The sequence below is a fragment of the Equus asinus genome, chromosome 10, assembly GCF_041296235.1.
Source record: "Equus asinus isolate D_3611 breed Donkey chromosome 10, EquAss-T2T_v2, whole genome shotgun sequence".
NCBI lineage: Eukaryota > Metazoa > Chordata > Mammalia > Perissodactyla > Equidae > Equus > Equus asinus.
Genome location: NC_091799.1, coordinates 13,328,340 through 13,350,357, shown reverse-complemented (window position 1 = coordinate 13,350,357; position 22,018 = coordinate 13,328,340). Strand labels below are relative to the sequence as shown.

Here is a 22,018-nt window from a genome sequence, read left to right as displayed (position 1 = left end):
CCAGCCCGGGGCAGCATCCCTCCTCTGCCCAGCAGATGGCGCCGGGCCCAATAGGACTCAGCGGGGGCCAGGCCCGGGAGGGGCGGGGTGGGGGGGCGGGGGAAAGGGAGCCCACCGCCTGCGCCCCCTCCCCTCACCCCCTGGCAAGCCGCGGAGCAGGCGGTTTTATAGAGGTGCTGATGTGCCTGGAATGCCACACAGCTCCCGCCTCCCGGACAGCTGTCTGTCTGCTCTGCCCGGCCCCGGAGAGCTGGGCCAGCTGCCGCATTCACGTCCTCGAGGCGCTGAACGCCAACCCACAGCTCTGGGCACCCTGGAGCATGGTGGCCCTTGCTCTCCATGGAGGGGTCCGCGGAGGCTCCCTTGCACCTGGTGGGAGGGGATCTGAGCTTGGATGCCCCTGACTCCTTCCTTGGGGTCCCCGGCCTGGACCGCCATCCAGGGCCTCGGCTCTGTGCACGAGTCATGTGTGTCGGTATGTATCTGCAACCTGGCTTGTGACAGCACTCAGGTGTCGTCTTCAGCCGCTGGCTGAAAGTGAGCACTTTGAGCCATCCCCTGCTCCTGAACACCTGTCGGGTGAGTGAGGTGGGGGGGCTCCACTCCTTCCTAGCCCTGGGGCTTTGGTGTGCCCTTTGCCCCTGTGAGCCTCAGTTTCCTCATCTGCAACATGGAGCCCCCATCCCTGCCTCGTTGGGTCACTGTGAGCACTGATGAGTGGCCCACGGAGCTCTGAGTGGGGCTGGCCTGGTAAGCACTCTCCAAGTGTCCGTTCAGTAAATGCATAAAGAGCAAACACACAGGGGGATTCTCACCCTCTGGGCTGGGGGGCCTCCTCATCTATTCACTGGAAAGTGGCTGCCCCAGGGACCGAGGAACTCGGGGCAGGTCTGGGACCGGAAGCCAGGCTTGCCTGCATTGCACAGCCAAGCCATCACCTGGTTCCCCATCGCGGCCGAGGGGTGCTGCCATTCCCTGAACCCACTCCTGTGACTGTGGAGGGAAGAGTGAGGCAAAGAGAGAACGGAGCTCCTGAGGACCCGGCCCGTCCTTGGTGACAGGCCCTGTGGCAGGGAGGGGCTGGAGGAGAAACCGATCGGTGAGCCCTTGTGGGTAGAAGACCCTCCTAGCTGGCTTCTGGAGGTTTGCTGGGAAAACACCAACCTCTTCTGGCCCTGCCAGAGCTGCCTTCTGTACAGCAGGCTTAGCCCGACCACCTGGGCTGGCTGTGAGATCCAGGACACGGCCCTGCCCTGTGGGGTCCCAGTCACAGATCGGGGAAGACATTCTGGCCCAACGTGAGAGGCCAAACACAGTGCTGGGGCCCCTGGGGGCTTTCCTGGAGGAGGTGGCTTTGGAGGATCATTTGGCGGCCGAGCACGTGCAGATGGGTGCAAAAGAAGAGCTCCAGAGAGGGGACAGCTGGAACCAAGACAGGGATGCTCAGAATCATTCGTTTCAGTGACTCTCCACGGGGCCTGGGCACAGTTTGAATTACAGGATGGATGGGGCCAGGAGGCAGCGACTCCGCTAGGTCATTAGCAGAGCGTAGTGCAAAACGGGGACCCCTTGTTCAAAAAGCAGGACGAAGCTTTCTCTTTCCTCCATGGCCTCTCCTGACCCATCAAGGTACTTTTTATCTGCCGTTTCACACCTTCCCTGGCTCCTGGTGTCCCCCCCAAAACCCTCAGGCCACCAGCGGCTCAGGCGGCAGTTGCAGCTCCTGGTGGGTTGGGAGATGGAGCTCACTGGTGTCATTCGGAGGCATCCTGGCCGGCTCCTGGAGGTGGGGGTGGGGTGGGGCAGAAGCATGGCAGGCCCTGGGTCACATACTGCTGGAGGTCACAAAGCCATAGAGTGGCAGGGCTGTCTCCCAGGCACCGTCCTGCAGAGCTAAGAGAAGGCACTGGGGGTATTTGTGTGGGTTGGCTGTGGGGTCCCTCCCAAGGGAAACACTTAGTCACCCTGGTGCTGGCTGGATGTGGAGCCAGAAAGGCTGAGAGAGCTGGGGACTGTGTCGGGAGTGCAGGGCCCTGGCGCCCGGCTGGAGGGGAGGGGATGGTGGCAGAGGCTCCCAGAGTGAGTGCTATCACTCTACCTGTCACATGTCTGTGAGAGGCTGGTGAGTGTGTGTGTGCCTTCATGTGTGTGCAAATGTGTGTGTGTGCATGTGTGTACGTGTGTGCACGCCACAGTGCTGGGTGACAGGTTCCATCATGACTGCGCTTCAGCACACCGACCCCAGGGGGCAGTGTGGACCTGGGTTCGAGTCGATTCCACTGAAGATCCCAGGGGCCCCAGGGGGAAAATGAGGTGAGTAAGACCTCCCTCCCCGAGGGTTCTGGGGAGGATGAACCCCACGTCAGGACCGGGCAGACGGAGAGGATACGATCAATAAAAGCACTGGGTCCCTGATGTGCCGTTTACCAGATAGGTGATCTTGGGTGTCACTACAGGCTTGGAGCCTCAGTTCCTCCATCTGTAAAATGGGGATAGCAAAGATGCTGCCCTCACGGCTTGGTGCGTAGGAAGAACTCAACACACGGTAGTGGGCATGCCGTTTCTACTACTGTTATTCCTCCCCAATCATTCCTCTTGGTGGCTAGACACAGGGCAGAACTCGCCCATGGGTGGAACAGTTCTCAGCTCGTCATAGGGGGCAACTGAGGGAGCTCACCGTGGCCCCTTCTGGCAAGAAGATTGGAATGGAACAGGAGGGTTTTGCAGGTGCCCTGCAACATCTGTGGCTCAGAGGCAGGGGGATGGATGAAATGGCTCGGATGACCTTACAAAGTGTAGCCTGCTTCCACTCCACTGTCTGGAGGTGTCTCTGTGTTCCAGGCAGGTGGGCTCGGGGAGCCTGGCCTGCAACGGGCAGGAGCCTGGCCTTGCTTCCGGTGCAGCTCGCTCCGCGCTCTGGGGTCCGCCTGCGTTCCCCAGGGCTGGAGCTTGTGCTGCTCGCTCCGTGCTCGGCTCCACGCTCTGACTCAGCAGCAACACAGGCCTGGAGCTCCGTGCCTGGTCTGCCAGGAGCTGCCCAGCTGGCCCCGGCCCAGCCAGGCCGCTACGCCCTGCCAAGCTGGTGCTGAACATCTGCACAGAGTTCCCCGTGCCTCCCCCCGGCCCCGGCCATTCTGGCTGTCTCGTCAGCAGGCCGTGGGCACTTCCGTCCCTTCCCTGGAGCCCTTGGTGGAGCCCTCACTGGACCCCCCTCAGTCCTTCCTCCTGCAGAGGCCTCTGCTTCTCAGGAGAAGCTTTGGGAGACTGGCTGGGTGACCTCAGAGCACAGTCTCCCCTCTGGACCTCGCATCTCCCATCTGTAAAATGGAGCTATTGGCCTGGACACCTTATACATCCCGGACTCCATTCCGGACAGTGTCAGAGACTGGGTCCCCTTCTTCCCTCTGGAGGCAGAAATTGGACAGGCGGGGGCCAGGGCTCGGCGTCACCACCATCAACCTCCCCCGTGACCCCAGGCTACTGGCTGCTCCGTCTGGACACCCCGACACACGGTCCTGACTTCTGGACTCGGGAAGGCGGCCTCCCCGCTCGTTGCTCCTGGGCCGCTGCCGGCGGCAGTCAGCAGGCAGCTGGGCCTGCCTGGCCGGGCTCCAGAGGCGCGGAGCGGGTTAAAGTGTGCGCCAGGCCGGCCGGCGGCGGGCGGGGGAGCAGCCTGGTGGGAAGTGTGAGTTCCTCCCTGTCTGCCTGACAGCTATAAAGGCGGCCGCGCCGCGGAGCCGCCACTGGGCTGTGCGCCTCCCTGGGAACCCCCTCTCGTGGGTGCTCTTTGAAGTGAGGAGCCGGCAAGAGGGAGGAGGAGGCAGAGAGAGGCCGAGCCCACAGCTCTCTGTGCTCCCAGCCTCCCTGTTCGTGCACCTGGCGCCGCCTGCCCGCAGCCGCTCGGCCCCTTTCTCCAGAAGGACAACCTGCTGACCCTGGGCCAGGTAGGCCACCTCCACCCATCCCGCTTCCCACTGCAGCCCTCTCAGGACACGAGGTGCAGCCCCAAGGGGGCGGGGGGCAGAGCATCCCCCAGCCCCGTCAGGGAGCTGTTATGTAACAGGAGGAGGGCTCCTGGGGAGGGGTCCGGACCCTCAGAATGCAGAGAGGGTGGCCCCTCACCTCCCAGCCTCGGGCGCATGAAGTTCTTGGCTGGGCAAGCCTCTCCCCCTGGCCGGTGGCTGTTTTCAGACCCCAGGGAGGGATGCATCCCGTGTGAGCCGGGCCTGGCCTGTAGCCAGCGGTGTCTGGGAGCCTTAATGAAAACCAAGTGTGAGGCCGGCTCAGCACCTGTCTTCAGCCGCAGGCAGGAGCGGGGGCACCAATTAGCCAATGGGATCGCCGAGGGGGGCTCTGTGCTTGTGTGAGGCTGGGGGGGACGCAGATGGAGGCCTGCGGGGGAGGGGCAGTGGACTGGGTGGGGAGGTGGCAGGTAGGCAGCTGGGGAGACGGGGGCTCCAAACTCCAGGGGTACCGTTGTCTTGTCCGGGCAGAGACGTTCTTAGGGTGCAAGGGTGTTGTTGGTGTAGCTCCTGAAAATCTGCAGGTGCTTGAGCTGCAAAAACAGGCGGGTTTGATGGAGGAGAGAGAGGGGCAGCTCTGGGGTCCACGTGGGGGCTGGTGGGGGGTGGGGGAGGTCTCACACCTTCTTTCCCTGCAATTAGTCAGGTTTGCTCTGGGGTCTGGGGCTGGTTAGCCAACTTGCTGAGTGGCTTTGGGCAAGTTGATTTCCCTCTCTGGGTTGCAGGCTATAGGGGGACAGGCTTGGTAGTTTCTGAGATCCCTTCTTTGACTCACTGTCAAGTGACACTCAGAATCTGAGATAAACCCTGGACAGAGCCCACTGAAGGCCCCTGTTTCTCCCTCTTGGGGAGCAGGGTCCACACTGAGGAATCAGATGGGGGAGGCTGAGGGCCCAGGAGGCTAGTGGCTCCCCTCGATTTGACCAGGGTGCTGACTTGTCTGTGGCCCTAGGCTGCCGGGACGCCACGCTCTGGGGGCACCAGCTGTGCATTTTCTCTCTGGAGGGCAGGGGCACAGACACCTGGGCTCTGACCAGCCTGAGTTCCCTGAGGGCCCCAGGCCCAGCCCCCCCAGGGGCAGGGCAGAGGCGGTGGCCAGGGAGGGGAGAGGTCAGGCAGAGCCAGTGGCATCCCTGGACCCGTCCAGCACCCACACGGCCAGCGGGCAGGGTCATTCTCCCACGTGGTCAGCAAGCACTGACCAGGTAAAAGCCCCAAGGAGCTCCTGCTTGGGCCAGTTCTAGGCCAAGTGATAGCCTGAGTCCTGGCCCTCGGCTCCTTTATCCAGCGGACACAGCCTGGGCCCACGGCCTCCCTACCTGTCCCTGGTTTTCCCCACAGGCATTCTCCCGGGAGCTCAGGTATTCTGAGGCGAAGCATGGTGCACATCCCCATGTGCTCGCAGGTCGGGGTGGCACACACACTGCCACCCTTGGATCTCGAGCCCGTGGCAGGCAATCTCCAATCACTCACTGAGCCCTTTCAACACGGCCATCCTGCACCCACTACCAACTGATCCCAGATAACCTCAGGGTCTCAGCGCTGGGTGGGCCCCAGGGCTCTTCCCTGCAGTGGACCCTGGGCAGCTGACAGAGGAGCTGGGCCTGGCCTGGTGGTGACAGTGGCCTTGCTTCCTAGGATGGACGGCAGACAGTGGCCTTCACACTGGGTCTGGTCCCTGCTGGCTATGCTACTGGTGGCTGGGAGTGCGGCATCCACTGGGGCCACGGTGAGTGGGGAGCGTGCCCTTACCCCGGATGGGCTGACATGGGAGGGGCTAGGTGGCAGGTGCAGGGCATGTGACCTGGGGTCCCGGGACACCTTCCCAGATCCCCTCTCAGCTCCCAGCAACATGTCTGAGCCAATCAGAGAAGCCGCTGTGCAGGGGCCTCTGGCACCCTGGAGCCCTTGCAGGTTTGGCAGGATGGGGCTGGGGGCCGAGAGCTTCCCTTCCAGGTGAAGGCCTGGAGTGAGGCCTGTGACAGGTGGGCTCGTGTCCTGCAGAACCAGGGCCGGGCCCCAGGCTCGCGGGAGAAAGACAAGAGGATGGTTAGATGCCGCCTCAGCCTTCCCCTGAGCTCCCAGGAGTCTCCAGACGGCAAGATCGAGAGGACCCAAGGCCCACGACCTCCTGGGAGTTCCCTCCAAGACTCCCTGGAGATCTGAGCCCGGGCTGCCGAACCGCTCAGTCAGAGGCCATCCAGGGGGCTGTGTCCTCCCGTCTAGGGCCTGGGGATGGCAGGCCTGTCCTGCCCGGTGCTCCAGCCTTCTTCTAAACCTCTGTGGGCCCTCTCACCCAGGACAACAGCCCGACGTCCAATAGCCTGGAGGGGGGCACCGATGCCACCGCCTACTGGTGGGGGGAGTGGACCAAGTGGACGGCGTGTTCCCGCAGCTGTGGGGCCGGGGTGACGTCCCAGGAGCGGCACTGCTTGCAGCAGAGGTATGGGGTTGAGCAGAGGGCCCCGAGGGGCTGATGTGAAGGTGGGGCAGCCTGGACAGGAAAGGGAGGGCTGGGAGGTGGGCAGCCTGGCCTTCTGCCCGGGGCAGCGGGTGATGGTGGGGGTCTCAGCCTGGGAGGGGTCTTCAGTCTGAGGCAGCACAGGCCAGGTCAACAACTTCGTCTTTTCATTGGCCTCCTGATGGGTCCCGGGCCGTGGTGTCCCAAGTTTCGTCCTGCTCTGGGTCACTGGGGACAGCCCTCTTGTGAGAAAGCAGCATCCATTTCTAGGGCTCTCTCAGTGAGGGGTGAGGCCCACTCGGGGCTTCTCTTCTGAAGACTGTGTTGAATAAACGTGGAAAAGCATATGGTGCAGTGGTTACTGTCAGACAGACCTGGGTTCAAATTTTGCCTCTGTCATTTCCTGGCTGTGTGACCTTGGGCGAGTCACTTAACTACTCTGAGCATCAGTTTCTTCATCTGTGGCGTGAAGATCATGCTAGAGCCCACTGACATTCTGAGACGGCAGTAGACCGTGTGTTTATGCACTGTCACACAGGGCTGAGTACATGGTGAATGTTGTTAGTGTTATTAATTCTCTGTGCTAAGACCCCATGCGACGTGCTGGGGATAGAGAGCTGACTCGGATTTGGCCGTCCCCCAGGCAGGGGCTGAGAAGCACCCCATTACCTGAACATGTGTGAGATAAGGAGGGGCTCTGGTGCAGTGGTGGGGGGTTGGTGGGAACGTGGGGGGGAAGGACTCCTTGCCCAGAGGGATCAGGGGCGGCCTCAAGGGGCCAGCCCAGAGGCCATCCAGGGCAGGAGCAGGGTCGGGCGGGGCCTGCAGCTTGCGGCCCTGGCTCAGAGCCCGCATCTTCCTGCCAGGAGGACGTCTGTCACGGGCACCGGGAACAGGACCTGCACGGGCACGTCCAAGCGGTACCAGCTGTGCCGCGTGCAGGTGAGGCCCCGCCCCCTCCTTAGGCAGGTCTCGGGCGTCTTCTTGGTGGCCTCTGGGCCCTCCGGATACTCCGTCCTCGGCCTGCCCCTCACGTCCTCTGAAGAGAAGGATGGTGAGGGGCCCGGGCTCAGCGCTCCCCCTTCATTCATTAAATCAAATCTGCGGTGCCCACCGTGTGCTCGGGCACGTGGAGGGACCAGAAGGACTTGCTTCTGCTGGTGGAACCTGAAGTGTGGCCTCAAGGTTCAGGGTCTCTGGCTGCAGCCCCCTTTGCTCACAAGTCCTGCACCAGGTGCTCGCTGGGAGACCGACAGTCATCAGGCATCCCTGTCCCCACCTGTGAGATAGTCCCACCGCAGCCCAGCTCCAGCCCCCGGGAGCTTGTCCCTGTGCAAGGGCACCCTTGGCCTCTGTGGCTGCTTGAGTAACCGTGAGCAGGCGCTGACACGGCCGGGGCTGGACAGGAGGCGCCTACTCTGGTCCAGCCTCCAGGCAGCTCTCAGTGGGGCCACAGCCAGTCTGAACACAAACTCTGGGGCGTGGGGCAGAGAGACAGCAAGCTGCTGGGGTCTGCGCGTGTCGCCCTGTCCTGGTGTCTGCATGTCTGCCTGTGTGCACAGGTGCAGGGAGTTAGGGGCTGAAGGGAGGCAAGTGGCTATAGTTCCCATCTTGGCATCATTGGTCAGCTGCCCTCCTGGACTCTCCTGAGCTCCAGAGGGAGATCCCCCCCCAGTCCACATTGTGGCACCAGCATGACCAGCGGGGCCCCCCTGCACAGGCCTCTCCCTCTGCCTGGTGGCGCCTCTTCTGTGAAGTCAGGTCCACCTTCAGTCAGGGTGCTGTGTTCCAGGCATTGCGGCTACAGCCGTGGACACGCACCGGGCCTCTGCCCGAGGACGCAGCATGAGTGGGGAGCCAGCAGGAGCATGGCCAGGGCCCGGTGTCACTTCCCCTTCACCGTGTGGCTGGGGAGAAGGCTGGGTGGCGAGGAGATGAAGAGATCCGGCCCAGAGCACAAGGAGGGCCAGACCACGTGGGTGTTTGAGGGACGGTCGCTGCCCTTCCGCTTGTCCTCGCTCCTTCCGGAGGGCGAGCGAGATGGAGAGAGAGGAGAGGCCATCCCACGGGCCATGGCCCTGGCGCGGCTGTCCCGGCTGCAGCCACTTCCTGCTCAGCCGGGACAAAAATACCTTTGTCGGGCCGAGTTCCTCCTGGAGCCTCCCTCCCCGTCTTCTCGCTTCCCAGGAGTGTCCGCCGGACGGGAGGAGCTTCCGTGAGGAGCAGTGTGTCTCCTTCAACTCCCACGTGTACAACGGGCGGACGCACCAGTGGAAGCCCCTGTACCCGGGTACTGAGGCCCGGGGACACCCGGAGGGGAGCGGGATGCGGGGGCAGCACTTCCACATCCTGTAAGGACCCACACCCTAGGGGTCACCTCCTGGAGACAAGGGGAGGGAATATCCTTGTCCAGTGCCTGGGCAGGTGGGGAAACTGAGGCCCAGAGGGTGGGGACTGGTCAAAGGTCACAGGTAGTCCAGGCACCAGTGTAACTGAGTCGGCCTCTCCCGCTCACGAGGTAAGCGCTGGGCATCCAGGGCCAGCAGCCCAGAGCCATCAATGGGTTCAGGCCTCCTGCAGGGGGGGCAATGGCCCCCACTCCCCAGAGGCAGAGGCTGGAACCTCTGGAGCCTAGACTGGGCCAGACCACCTACATCTTGGTCCGTTTCTGCCACTGAGATCACAGGCAAGTCCCTTCCACTCTCCAGGCCTCAGTTTCCCCATCAGTGCAATGGGGGGTGGGTGTTGTCTCAGTGGGAGGAAGAGGGGAAGTCCCTGAATCCGGCCCCCTCCCCACCCTGAGACCCTCTGTGTCCCCCCAGATGACTATGTCCACATCTCCAGCAAGCCGTGTGACCTGCACTGCACCACTGTGGACGGCCAGCGGCAGCTCATGGTCCCTGCCCGCGACGGCACATCCTGCAAGCTCACCGACCTGCGAGGGGTTTGCGTGTCTGGAAAATGTGAGGTTGTTAAACATTGTAGCAAAAGTACCACTGATCTCGTTGCGCTGACCGCCCAGCTGTGCCCCCGCGGCGGTGGCGGCCCGGGGCCTCGGCGCCCTCCCAGCAGCCCTCTCGCCTCCCTTCCTGCAGCCCATCGGCTGTGACGGGGTGCTCTTCTCCACCCACACGCTGGACAAGTGCGGCGTCTGCCAGGGGGACGGTAGCAGCTGCACCCATGTGACGGGCAATTACCGCAAGGGCAACACCCACCTTGGTAAGAGCTCCCACCCAGCGGCCGGGCCCGGCAATCTGCCCCAACCCGCGGAGTGCCACGGAGTGAGAGCCTCCCCTCCTGGGCCACCAGAGCCTCCGCCCAGCCCAGGTGTCCAGGTGCTCTGGAAGGCCCCCTTTGGCTAGGAATTACGAGCAGCTCTCTGTTGAGCACCTACTGAATACCTGGGGCCAAAGTGTGCACCTGGCTTGGTGATCATGTTGGATCTTTGCAGCAGCCTTCAGGGAGGTGTTAATACCACACTTACAAGAGGGAAACTGAGGCACGAGTCCCATCCTCACAGCTGGTATGAGATCCGTGTCTGGGCAGGCAGATTCTGGGGTCTAAGGTCTCAAAGCCGAGTTTCGGAGGGCCGAAGGGAAGCAGAGGCTCCCACCAGCTCCAGGCGGGCTTCAGCTCAGGGACAGCCCCTCCCCTCCCAGGGCAGTCGGTTCTCCCAGCCTCGCCCGTCTGGCCTCTTGGGGGCTGGGGTAGGGGTAGGGGGTCTGTGCAGGTGACAGAACCTTATACTTTTGGAAAGATGTCACTTATAATGACACTTGGCATTGAACTGAATGCATTTCTTGGGCTCGGTGAACGCTGGTGCGGATAGAGGGGGTTGTCATAGCCTCCAGATCAGGGGAGGCCGGGCAGCTTGAAACCCACTTAGCAGATGGGGAAACTGAGGCCCAGAGTGGGAATTGTCTACACAAGGTGAGCCGGGCCAGTCTGGATTAGAACCAGCCCCATTAGAGCCACCGTGGACCCCTCCGTGGGCCGTGTCCCAGAATGGGCAGGAATTGCCTCCTGCCCAACACGAGTGACAATTTCGGAGTTGGTGTTAGGGCTTGGACTTGGGAGCCAGGGATGGGCGTGTTGGACCGAGGAGGGTTAGGGTAAAGGAAGGGGGGTATCTTTAATGGGGGCCCTGGGCAGAGCGCAGACTAGAACTCCATCACGCACGGCGAGCGTGCCTGCTTTCTTTGGGGGCCTTGCTGTGGGAGGCAGCATGAGCTGGTGGCTCCATTTCTTCCCTTCCTTTTGTAGCTGCCCGGGGGCCTTGCGCCAGAGCCCAGGGCACGGGGACAGCAGGGGCAGCACTCGGGCTCTCTCTGTGCCAGGCACTGCAGGTGGCAGTGAGGCCCCATTGTCAAGGTCGTGCCCTCACGGAAATCTCGGTGTGGGGCCTGGGGGCTGACAGCAAACATACTGACCACTCTACCGAGTGCATATTGTGCCCTGAGCCCCGTCAGGCATGTCCCACAAGAAGGCAGGCCCTACCCCTGTCGCCATTTTACACATGCAGAAGCAGGCAGAGAGAGGTTAAGAAGCTAGTCTGAGGGCGCACAGCCAGAGGTGGCAGAGCTGGGTCTGAACCCAGACAGCCTAGCTCCTGGATCTGTGGTCCTAACCACTGAGCCACACTCTTCCCTGACAAATGCATGTGGGAGGGCCCTGCAGGGTGTCGGAGATGATTATTAAAGGCTCTGGAATCTTGTGAGCTGGTTGCTAATTAAAAAATTAACGCATATAAACCTACATTTAAATAAATCATATTTAAATGAAGTCATCACTTCCTAACGGTGTCACCTCTGTAATGATTGCATCCTTGCGGTGGAAATGCTATAGCAGCAGGTGAACCACTGGGCACCTCCTCCCACCTCTGCTCCTGGTGACAGCATGTGGGAGCTTGAAATTGGCCACAGCGGGAGTGGTTGCACCATGGACATTGGCCAATGCGGTGCATCAGAGCTCCTCCCACCCTCCCACTAGAAGAGCCTCTTGCTAAACATCCCCAGCCGCTGTGGGCCGGGAGGGACGGGCTCAAGGGCTCCAGGGACCTGGAGAAGGTGGGCAGGCAGCAGAGAGGAATGATGGGTGGTGCTGGCCTGCGGGAGCAGCTCAGCCAGCACCAGGCGCACGGGGACGCTAATGCTTCTCGTCCGGGAACCTGTGACATGAGCAACAGCCTGGCAAACCTGGTCTCTGAGATCCCCTCTCATCTCCTCCCCGAGACTCTTGTCTTAGGACTTCGTCCCCAGCCCACTGTCTGTCACCTGCTGGCAGCATTTCTCCCTTCCTCAGACTCCTGCCCCCAAGACCCTCGGTCCCTTTGTTGGGGGCCTCGTGGAGGTCTCTGTGGCTGCCCGCCACCTGACTGGGGGCTTCCATGACAGGCTCTGAGCTGACCTTGACCTGGGGCCCTGTACTTTCTCATCCACATCTTGGAATGTGGCAAGCCTTTAAAAATCACATGATGTTGTGACAAGATGGGTTTTTAAAATACTAAAATTGATGATGCTCTCGGGGCCAGGCTCTGTGCTATGCAGTCTCCCAATACCACTTAGAGTGGGAAACTTTATCCCTGTGTACAGATGAGGAAACTGAGGCCCGAGAGCTCCAGCAACTTGCTCAGGGTCACCCTGGTGGTACGTGGCAGAGTAGGACCCAAGTGCATTTGACTGTGGCAGATTTAAGCTCCCTGTGGCCTGTGATGTCCCTCGGGAGGGGCTAGGACAGGTACCATGAGTGTCAGGTAAACCTGGGCCCCTGCCTGGGCGGTGGGTCGGCCCTCCAACCGCCCGGAGCGTTTCGGAGGATCCCCGACCGGCCTCTTGGCTGCGGTGTGGCTATGCGGGTGCGGCTGCCCTCACACAGTGCCCCTCACCTGCCAGGAGCGCGGGGGGGGGTGGTGACCCCCATCCAGGTTCCTTTACAATCAAGAGCCAGTGGCCACAGCCAGACCTGTTGCTCACCATCGTCTCATCTCCCCCAGGTTACTCTCTGGTGACCCACATCCCAGCTGGTGCCCGAGACATCCAGATCGTGGAGCGGAAGAAGTCTGCTGACGTCCTGGGTACGTATGTGCGGCCTGGGCAGCTCGTGGTTTTGCAGGCACGGAGCAAGATGTGTGGGTATAGAAGCGACACTTGACCCTGGATCCCTTCCTGTGGGAGATGGATGGGCCCCAGAAGCCAGAACTCAACCTGGGTATGTGCATGTATGTGGGGATCACAGGGAAGCTGACCTCACCCCCATGTGCAGAAGGACATTGTACTCAGAGCTGCTTGACAATGGCGGGTCGTGACATCAGGTAGTGAGTTCCTTGTCCCTGGAGAGCCTGGCACGGGCAAAAGATGGACGTGCTGAGTTTTGGACCCCTGCCCCCCAGGGTACGAAGACTAAGACTCAGTTGGTGAGAAAGTCGATGTCCGGCGAGAGGAAGTAGGTGGCCAGTCGGAGGCCATGGGTGACGAGAAGCACAGGAGGATTCAAACTCAGGTCTAGGGGCTCTCAAGTTGATGTTCTTGCCACTAGATGGTCTCTGGTGGGCAGCTGGACCACAGGAGGGGTCCTCCAACTTGAGGGTTCTGGAGTTATTTGCATAGTGGCCGAGACAGTGAGGCCCCAAGTTGGTGACAATTTCTAGAAAGTGTCCCTGTGTAGTTGGAGCCTTGGCCTGGCAGTGTGCCTTGTCTGCACCCCCAGCAGATGGCCTGAGGCCCTGCTGGCCGAGGCAAGTAGGTGCTGAACCTGGGAGCTGCCCTGGACGGGACAGGTGGGGACCCAGGGAAGAAGCTGCTCCCAGTGGCTTGCTGACCTCCTAGCATCTCAGGGCAGCTGCGCGAGAGCCAAGACAGGTAGGAGGACGCCACCCTTCTGGGGGGACGCTGGGAGGCGTCAGCCTTTGCTAAAAGTCCTCCAGGGAGAGCTCAGCCCAGGCTCTCAGCCCTTGAGGCCACGGGGGTCCGAGCACTGTGGACCCTGAGCTCCAGCCTCCTCCCTGTCAGGTCTGCACAAGGCAGGCCCCAAGCGCCGCGGCTGAGTGCGGGAGCCAGGCCCCTGCCAGGCCGGTTGCTCTGTCGCCCGCTGGGAGGGCGGTGAGGCCAGGAAACACGGTGTTCCCAGAGCTGGCCGCAGAGCAGTTGCTGCTGAGGCAGACGCTTGGAAATACCAGGGGCGGCCTCGAGCACGGGGGAGCCGCGGGAAGGGAGGTCCTTACGGTGGGGAAGCAAGTTTTGGACCCGGGCCAGGACTGAACCCTGTGCACAGACCTGCAGGCTTGGTGGAGACGACCCGGCCCCGGCACACGCTCCGCCGCGCGCGGCTTGGACTATTGCTCACGTCATTTTTTGACTCGTCGAGGGTATTTTTCCAGCAGACGCGTCCTGCTTGTTGCGTCTGTCTGATAATAAATTAATCGCCCGGCTCCTCTGCTCGCGTTGCATCAGGAGCTTTGGACGCTGAACTCTTGCCTCCCCGGGGCCAGTTCCTGGAACTGACTCTAAGGACACCCTCTGGAAGACACACTGTCCCTGCTGTGGAGCCCGCCTCCTCACCCCATCCCCCGGCCCCAAGGCTCTGAGAGCGGCTGTTCACCCTCTACCCTCAGCCCCCGGGAGGGCCGGTGGCCCCCAACAGTCGCACCAGTGCTGGGCTGTTGTTCCAGCCTCCAGGGCCGGCATGATACGGGCTGCTGGGGGTTGCACGCACATTCTTTCTGTCTGGGCGTCATCAGGCTCCAGTCAGGCCCTGGGAGTGGCCGTCCTTCTGACAGCCTCTGTTCCAAGTGTCCACCCGCTCCTCGCCTCAGAGAGAAGGCTACTGGGAATGTCCCCTGGCTGCCCTCAGCCGTGCCTGGGAGAATGGACTGGTCAGGCAAATGGTCAGCCGGGTCACCCCAGCATGGCAGCAGAATGTCATGGTTCCCAGGGGGAGTACGGAGCTGGTCAGCTCACAGTGGTCTGAAAGGGCCCGCTGGGGTTGCTGGGACTGCCCTCCAGGCTAGCCCGGTCAGGGCTGCAGTGTCGCTCAATGTGGACCCTGGAAGGGGCACTGAGGTCCCCTCCCCATCATCTGGGTGTGAAGCTGGGGGCGGCTACTCACCCAGCGTCACACGGTGAGTCCACAGCAGAGCCAGCTGGATGGCCCAGCCTGGACCTGCTGACACCTGCCCCTAGTGTGTGTCTTTCCTGGGTGCTGACCCTCCTGATCCAGACCTGGCTGCTTGGACCTGATGCCAGGTCATCACCTCGCAGCCCCCAGCCCCTTCAGAGGCAGCCAGAGTGATGGGACGAAGTGGGCCCCGAGCCAGCTATCTGCAGTCGTCCAGACGAGTCCTTATTTAGTTTAGGCTGATAGGAAAGTTCGCTCACACCTCCTCAGCACTCAGGGGCCGGGGTCCCAGGCGGGACACAGACAGGGCATCTGCTCCTGGCCATGTGGAGTTTCCTGTCTTCAGAGTATTTGGGGAGGGTCGTGGGGACGGGCTGGCCATGGCTCCCTGAGCACGTGAGGACGCTCTCACTGGCCCCTCTGTCCTCCCTCCGGCCCGTCCAGTACACGTGACCCGGCGGTTTGCCCTTTCAGCTCTTGCAGATGAAGCCGGCTACTACTTCTTCAACGGCAACTTCAAGGTGGACAGCCCCAAGAACTTCAACATCGCCGGCACGGTGGTCAAGTACCGGCGGCCCATGGACATCTATGAGACCGGCATCGAGTACATCGTGGCGCAGGGGCCCACCAACCAGGGCCTGAACGTCATGGTGCGTGGGCCGCGGGCTTCGGGCGGCAGGGGCGGCCTCTGGGGCCAGCGACACCACGGGATGGCCCCACAGTGTGCGTGCATGCGGCATTGTCTCCACTCAGCTGGGGGGTTGTCTCATCTGTTCACTCACTCATTCATTCACTGATTCATGCCCTCATTCATTCATTCACTCAGATTTTAATTCCATCACTTACTCTCATTTACTCATTCACTCATTCATTCATTTTTCCATTCCCTTGCTTACCCAGCCACCCACTCTCTCACCCTCTCACTTGGTAATCATTCATTCCTTCATCCCTTCATTCTTTCATTCCTGCTTTGGTGCCCCTGCTGGGTGAGCATAGTGGGACGTTCTGTGCAGGTCACCAGGATCTGCAGGGGGAGGGGAGGACAGACAGCTGGATGGGGCTGCAGGGATGTGGGACCCACTCCCCGCTCCACAGCTGGGGATTTATGCCCCCCGTGTGGTTCTCCACCCCACCCTGTGGACACTGGCATTTCTGCCAGATCCTCAATGTTGAGGGACCATGGCACTGTTGTGGCCCTCCCTGGACTCTGCCCCCCGGGATACTCACGGCTTCTAGGGAAGGGCACAGGCACAAGCAGAGGGCAGGAGGGAGTTTGGGCCTATCATGCCCAGCTTGCTGGAGTTTTCCCATGGCAAGTGTCTAGAAACGAGTGCATTGCAACTTGGTGCCCCAGCACTGAAAAAATGTAGAGGACGTGTCACCGAGATCAGGTGACGTCCAGATGGCAGTTCTGTTGCTCTTCAAGGCCTACCAGCTTTTGTGGAGGCTGAGGGGTACAGTGGGGACAGAGCCCACCCCCCTGGGCTGTTTTGATTTCCAAACCCCACCATGGCGGGTATCGCATCCTCACTTTATAGACGAAGGCACCTGGGCACAGAGATCAGTGACTCGCCCAGGCATGGAATCGAAAGTGGCACAGGTGGTCTTAAACCCAGCTCAGTCATGTGCCAGGGCCAGTTGTCTGTTGAACTGCTGTGCTGGAGGGGTCTCCAACTGGGGCTGCTGCCCCCACCTCCCCACACTGCCTCTTGGCTGCAGAGCTTCCCTGGGTGACCCCAGAATCTAATGGGGGTCACGTATTTCTACATCTTCCCTTGCTGCTGTCCTTGAGGCAGTCTGGCCTCCTGGCTTCACCCCCCGGAGTGGAGCTGTGCTGTAGGCCATGGTCCTCAGGAAACAGACTCTGAGAGGCAGGTCTATGTGTGGGAAGATTTGGGGCGTGGTCTCAGGAACAGCACCTGTGAGGGGATGAGGGGTCAGCACTGGACAGAAGGAGATGCTGAACTGCTCCCACTGGGAGTTCTGGGGTTTCAGTGACCCCTTGGAGTCATCTCAAGTGGAGGCAGGGGGCTTGGCTCCGTCCCTGGGTGCCCCTCACGGAGGGGCATGACGTTGGGAGAGGCAGCTCTCTGGCTGAGGGAAATTCCTGGGGAGGGACTCAGCTGAGAACTGTCAGCCACAGCCCCCCAGGCAGCTCACTAAAGGGGGGGGCCTGGGGGCACCCCACAGCCTCCACCCCAGTCCATCCCTTGCACTGCTCGCATCCGTTTGCTTTGTGTAATGAGTTTACCTTGTCAGGAAGAGCTCCTCTCGAATTCTGGTTGGTTTGTTTCCTGGGGAGCCTTACGCGAAGGCTAGTGGGGTGAAATGCAGCTGGTCTGGGGGCTGCCACTGAATCCCATCATTTCCCTCCTCCTCTACCCATTCTAGATTCCTCTCACCCCCGCCTAGCACCTCTGCTAGTCCAGGTGGCTTACCTGGCCAGGTATCTCAGGCCCTCTTACATGGGGGGTCTGGGCTGCCAGTCTCCAGGCCCTTTTCAACCCAAGGCTGCTCACTTGTCCAGTTACCATCAAAATTGGGCAGGGGGGTACCAAGAGATGCCCAGTGGAGCAGCAGGGAACCAGACATCTTCTCTGCCGCCAGGTCAAATCGTCCCTGCCTGCCCCGGTGAGCGGGTCAGCTACTGTCAGGATGGTGACCCTGTCCTGCTGCTGCTGTCTCAGCACAAGGTGCCCCAGCAGACCAGGTGGCAGTCGTAGCTTACAGTTTAATGAGGCTCATGTGATGTCTCCTGGAGGAAGTTCCCCCACTGGGAATCAGGACCTCTAGAGCGACAGTCCCTAGAGTTGCAGGGACACGAACCCCCAAATCCCCAGGTGGGTCCCTGGGACTGGCAGCTGCTGCTACTGCCACCTCTTGGTTCCCAGGCCCACCGGGAATGAGCACAGCACCTCGGTCTGGTGATAGATTGAGGGTGTGCATTGCTTCATGGGAGGTGCCCCGAGACCCCAGCCCCACAGGGTCCTGTTGTCTCTAAGCTGCACCTTGGTCTCAGCTGCCTTCACTCTATCAGGCTGGCAATTTCTGGGTGATGCAGCATATGTAGGCCCCATGGATCTCATGGTCCTGTGCCAGCTGAGGTATCTCCTTTGCGATAAAGCGGGTCCCTTTGTCCAATGCAATGTTGTATGGTGTCCTGTCTCAGTGGGATAAATACTCTCAGAGCCCTTGGCTATTGGGCCTGGCTGAGGCACTGTGGGCAGGAAAGTCAAGCTCCTATTCAGAATAAGATTAGTCGTTTCCCCTTCCAGGATAGAAGGAGTCTGGTGTAATCAATGTGCCATCATATAGCCGAGGGTCCCCTAGAGGGAAGGTGCTGTACCCCAGGCTCAGTGTTGATGCCAGGAGGCTGGACTTCCACTCTTGGAAGTAGCTAGAGCAGCCTTGGTGGGGTGAGAACCCATCTCTTGGGCCTATGCATGGTTTCCATCCCTGCTACTGTGGCCGTTCCATTCATGCCCCCAGTGCGCCATCAGTGGGGTGACTGAGGCGAGAGGCTGGCCTATGTCTGCTGGCAAAGCTGTTCTATTATTTGTTGTTTCATGCCCTCCCATGGTGGGTGCTCCCCAGCATGCATTAACAAGGGACACGACGACCGTCACGTTTCATATCCACTCCATTGATCATCCACACTTATCTCCTCCAGACCTCCTCATCCCCAATCTTAAAATCTTTCCCATCTAGGCTCCGGACCACCCAGCCAAGTCGTTAGCCGTGGCCTGCGAGTCAGCGCAGATTCTTACCTTGGGCCACTGTGTTTTCCATACAGATTGGATGATGGCTGCCTGAAGCCCATTGGGAGGGGTCTCTTTCACTGCACTTTTCCAGGACTGCCCCTCAACAGGGCTCTAGTGACCGAGATCCCATTTTCAGCTTGCGCCCCCTTACTGAGCTGGCCTGTCTCAAGTTTGGCCATTTCTCTCCTCTCTGATTTCGTCATGAGGGTGCCCAGGCCGCTGTAGCTGTGGGCTCTGAGACAGATGCTGCTGCAAGAGTCTTGGACGGTGGGAGTTTGTCACCTGCTGGTGCAGCTTTCAGTGTTCTCTGGCCCTGATGGTGCCTATTCCTGGATGTAACACTTCCATCTTATGATGGATCGCTGCTGGGCCCGCCCAACTGCATCACTGAGTGGAGTTGACAGGACTCATGTTATCATGTTCTGCTCTGGCTGTGTGGGTCACTTGATGTCCTGTGGTCAGAGGGTTCCACCTCTGGTAGGGTCTGGCAGCATGCCAGAGCTCTTTCTCAAATAATGTGTATTTATTTGTTGCAGGTGACATGACCTTGCTCCAGAACCCTAGGGGTCTACCTTATCATGTTCCTATCAAGGCTTGCCAGAAACTCCACACGACACCTTTCCCCACCACAGATGTCTCTATTACTGTAGGGTTGGCCAGGTTCGCGGCTCCAGAGGCAGGCTGCTTGCACCTCAGCCTGGACCTGCCAAAGAGCCCTTTCTCCCCAGGACCCCACGCAGAGCTGGCAGCTTTTCATGTTACCCAGAATATGGATTGGACCCACATTCCTGGATGTGGGATATGCTGTGTTCGAAATTCTTCTTCATGATGGAGGGCATGAGATGCAATAATTTGCCCTTTACTTTCAAAGGGAGACCCTGGTATACCCTAGACTGCCAGACCCTGAAATTTTCTCTGACGTGGAGTGGCGCTGAACCTTCACGGGAGTTAATCTCTGATCCTCTGGAATGTGTATGCTTTACCAAGGCCTCCATGCCACTCCCCGCTCGTCTGGTCTGCTAACATGATGTCACCAATACGGAGGAGCAGTGTACTGTTCTGTAGAATGGTCCAGACCCCTTTGGACTGTACGATCATGGGCAGTGGGAGAGTTGGCACAGCCCTGGGTCCAAACTGTAAATGTGTGTTGTTGTCCATCCCACGTGAATGAAAACTGCTCCTGCTCCTCCTTCCCCATTGGTGTGGAAAAGAACGTATTTGCTGGATCCGTGGCCACATGCGATCAACCTGAGGCCATGTTGGTGTGTTCTAGGAAAGACCGCATCCGTCGCAGAGCAGAGTTCCTGCTCAGCTGAGTCTGTAGTGGTTTACTGTCATCCTCCTGGGTCTGTCTTGCTTCTGTTGAAACAACTCTTTCAACAGAACAGTTGATTCGACTGTTGAATCGAATGGAGGATGAGATTACTACCACTGCAGCCTTTGGGTCTTTGAGAGTGGCACCTGTCTCTGTGTGTTCTCCCAGGACGCAGTAGTGTTTCTGATTCACTCTCTCAGAGGAATCTACTCATCTCTCCCCGCTATGGTAGCTCCTCTCCCCAGGTCAAGGGGCCAACGTGAGGCTTCTGCCACCTGCCTATTATGCACTTGGGCACTGAGTGAGCCTGGCCTCCGGTGGACATACTGTGAGACAGACTGGGGCCGTCCTCGGGCCATTACTTGTCCCCTACACGCTCTCACAGTAACAGAGGGGCAATAACGATGCTGTGGGTCCCTGGTTGACAATGACCACCCTGGTTCCAGAGCGTCTACCCATTTCTCTGGTGAACAGTTAACCAAGTAACTGGCCGTGGGTTCTTTGGGGAAGAACTGGGAGAATCGTTACCATATAACCTGGTTGTGGATCCCTGTTCCCGGGACCTGGCTGGTCTGTCTCTCAGTGGATTCTGGGTCTGGAAACTGGCCAGAAATTGGGTAGGGATTGTGACTTTCACGGGACAGCTGCTCTCCGCTTCCTGATCACCCACCCTTGATATCTTTTGATCTTACAGACTGAGAAGCACCTTTTCTGGGCTGATCTACTTGTCCCCTGAGAGTCCTTTGTTCTAATCAACCATGGCCAAAAGTCTCTGTGGCTCAGGCCTCCCGGCTACCAGGACAACCTTCTTGCTTATTATAATACTTGTGCCCGCCTTGTTCTGATTATTGTGGGGAGTCTGGTTGTGAAATAGCATCTCCTGCCATCAGCCCTGGCCTGTGAGGACTCCCAACACAGTCCCTTTAAGTGATGTTCGTGCCTCTTCCCGTCACATTTCTTTTTACTCTGGGGAACAGAGTCCTTCTGCAGAAATGAGTTTCCTGGCGGATCTTCCAGACTTCTCCTCCCTTTTCCTCATCTGCTAGCAGTGCTAGCATTTGTCTTTCACTGAGTGTTGGCCCTCAGTTTCTCCAAGTTTCCAAGAGCCATCTTAGTGGTGTGTTAGCACTTTCTCCCAGAGTTCTCCTGTGTGTGCCTGGTCATGAGAGAGAGCTCCCACACGGAGAACCTCTTCCTCATCCAGGTTCGTCCTTTGCTGTCTGTGATCCTGCCCTCTGACCCTCGCCTCCAGGCCCACAGGCACTCTCCCGGGCTCGGCCAATTCCCATGGGCTTGTCCTTCAGGTCCGTCAGTGCGTTGTCCCTTCTCCCCTGAGCAGCCCCAAGGCCCCATGACTGGGTGAGGATGGGACTTAACCCGAGCTTTCAGTCGAGAGGCCAGGAGACGAGGTGGGGCAAGTCCTGGGGGAGGCCTGAGGGGCCTTGAAGCCAGGAGTCTCTGTGCCATCCTCAGGTGGGGCCAAGTGCTTTAACAGGGAGGAGCCAATTTTCAGGCCCAGAAGATTCAGGGGAATCTGAGGGTTCAAATTTTTCTGGCACATTGGCTCAGACCCCTGTGCCCTGTGTCTCAGGCCCTCTCTTGTCGGGCTCCTGGCAGGACGGGGAAGCCGGCCTCCTCGAGTTCTCTGGCACCTTTCTACTTTTTCGGCCCCCTGGCCGGAGGACACAAGAGTGTCCTTGTGTAATACCAGGAGGTCCTCTGGCTTGGCTTTAGAATGGACAGGAGGTGGTAATGTCTCCCTCAGCCTCTCACTGTCATTCTCTGCCACACAGGACTCCACAGTCCCTTACCATTCTCAGTGCCCGCTCTGCTGCCAGCCAACTCCCCAACACTTGAGACACGGCATCCACTGGCGCATGTTCTTCTGTGGGTCGCCCATCCCAGTTTGCCACTTGTGGGGTCTCAGAGCTCCACGCACTGCCAGGGTGGGCTCCCCTGGCTCCTGCTGGTGAATGATCCTGCTCCAAGCTCCCATTTGAGAGTCCACTTCCTAGGACTTCTCCTGACATCGGTGACTTCGGCTGGAGTCCCTGGGGGAGACCCTGAGACCTCTCCTGGGGAGGGGGAAGCAGGCCTCGCAGGGGCAGAAGTTGGGCTGCAATGCAGCCTCAGCAGAGGCCTCAGCCTGTCCCAGAGCCAGCTCTGCAGCCGGATGGCCCCCAGGGGCCGCTTTCCTGGCAGCGGGGGCTCTGGAAGGAAGGTGGCGGGGGTGGTACGCCATTATAACTTGGGATTCCTGGCACGTGGTGGTGGTACAATGCAGGTTGGATTGTAATTGGTTTTATTACTTTTAAAACATTCTCTCCACACAGTGCACCCACTACTC

The 22,018-nt window shown here is 59.9% G+C and overlaps 1 protein-coding gene across 3 annotated transcripts in view; it reads left to right on the top strand.

Moving 5' to 3' along the window:
• Positions 1–131: 131 nt before the first annotated feature.
• The window catches only part of ADAMTSL2 (ADAMTS like 2), a 43,632-nt gene continuing 21,745 nt past the window's right edge, over positions 132–22,018 (top strand). The window contains exons 1-9 of one of the 3 annotated variants that reach the window (XR_011506185.1): positions 132–3,944; positions 5,661–5,751; positions 6,323–6,465; positions 7,350–7,425; positions 8,671–8,773; positions 9,306–9,451; positions 9,579–9,702; positions 12,476–12,556; positions 15,070–15,245. Coding sequence is in view for 2 of the 3 variants with exons in the window: in XM_070518426.1 (XP_070374527.1) it covers positions 5,662–5,751; positions 6,323–6,465; positions 7,350–7,425; positions 8,671–8,773; positions 9,306–9,451; positions 9,579–9,702; positions 12,476–12,556; positions 15,070–15,245 (939 nt within the window). In the remaining variant the exon portion in view is untranslated. The remainder of the gene's footprint in view (positions 3,945–5,660; positions 5,752–6,322; positions 6,466–7,349; positions 7,426–8,670; positions 8,774–9,305; positions 9,452–9,578; positions 9,703–12,475; positions 12,557–15,069; positions 15,246–22,018) is intronic. The other 2 variants (XM_070518426.1, XM_014863333.3) reach the window with 2 other exon arrangements.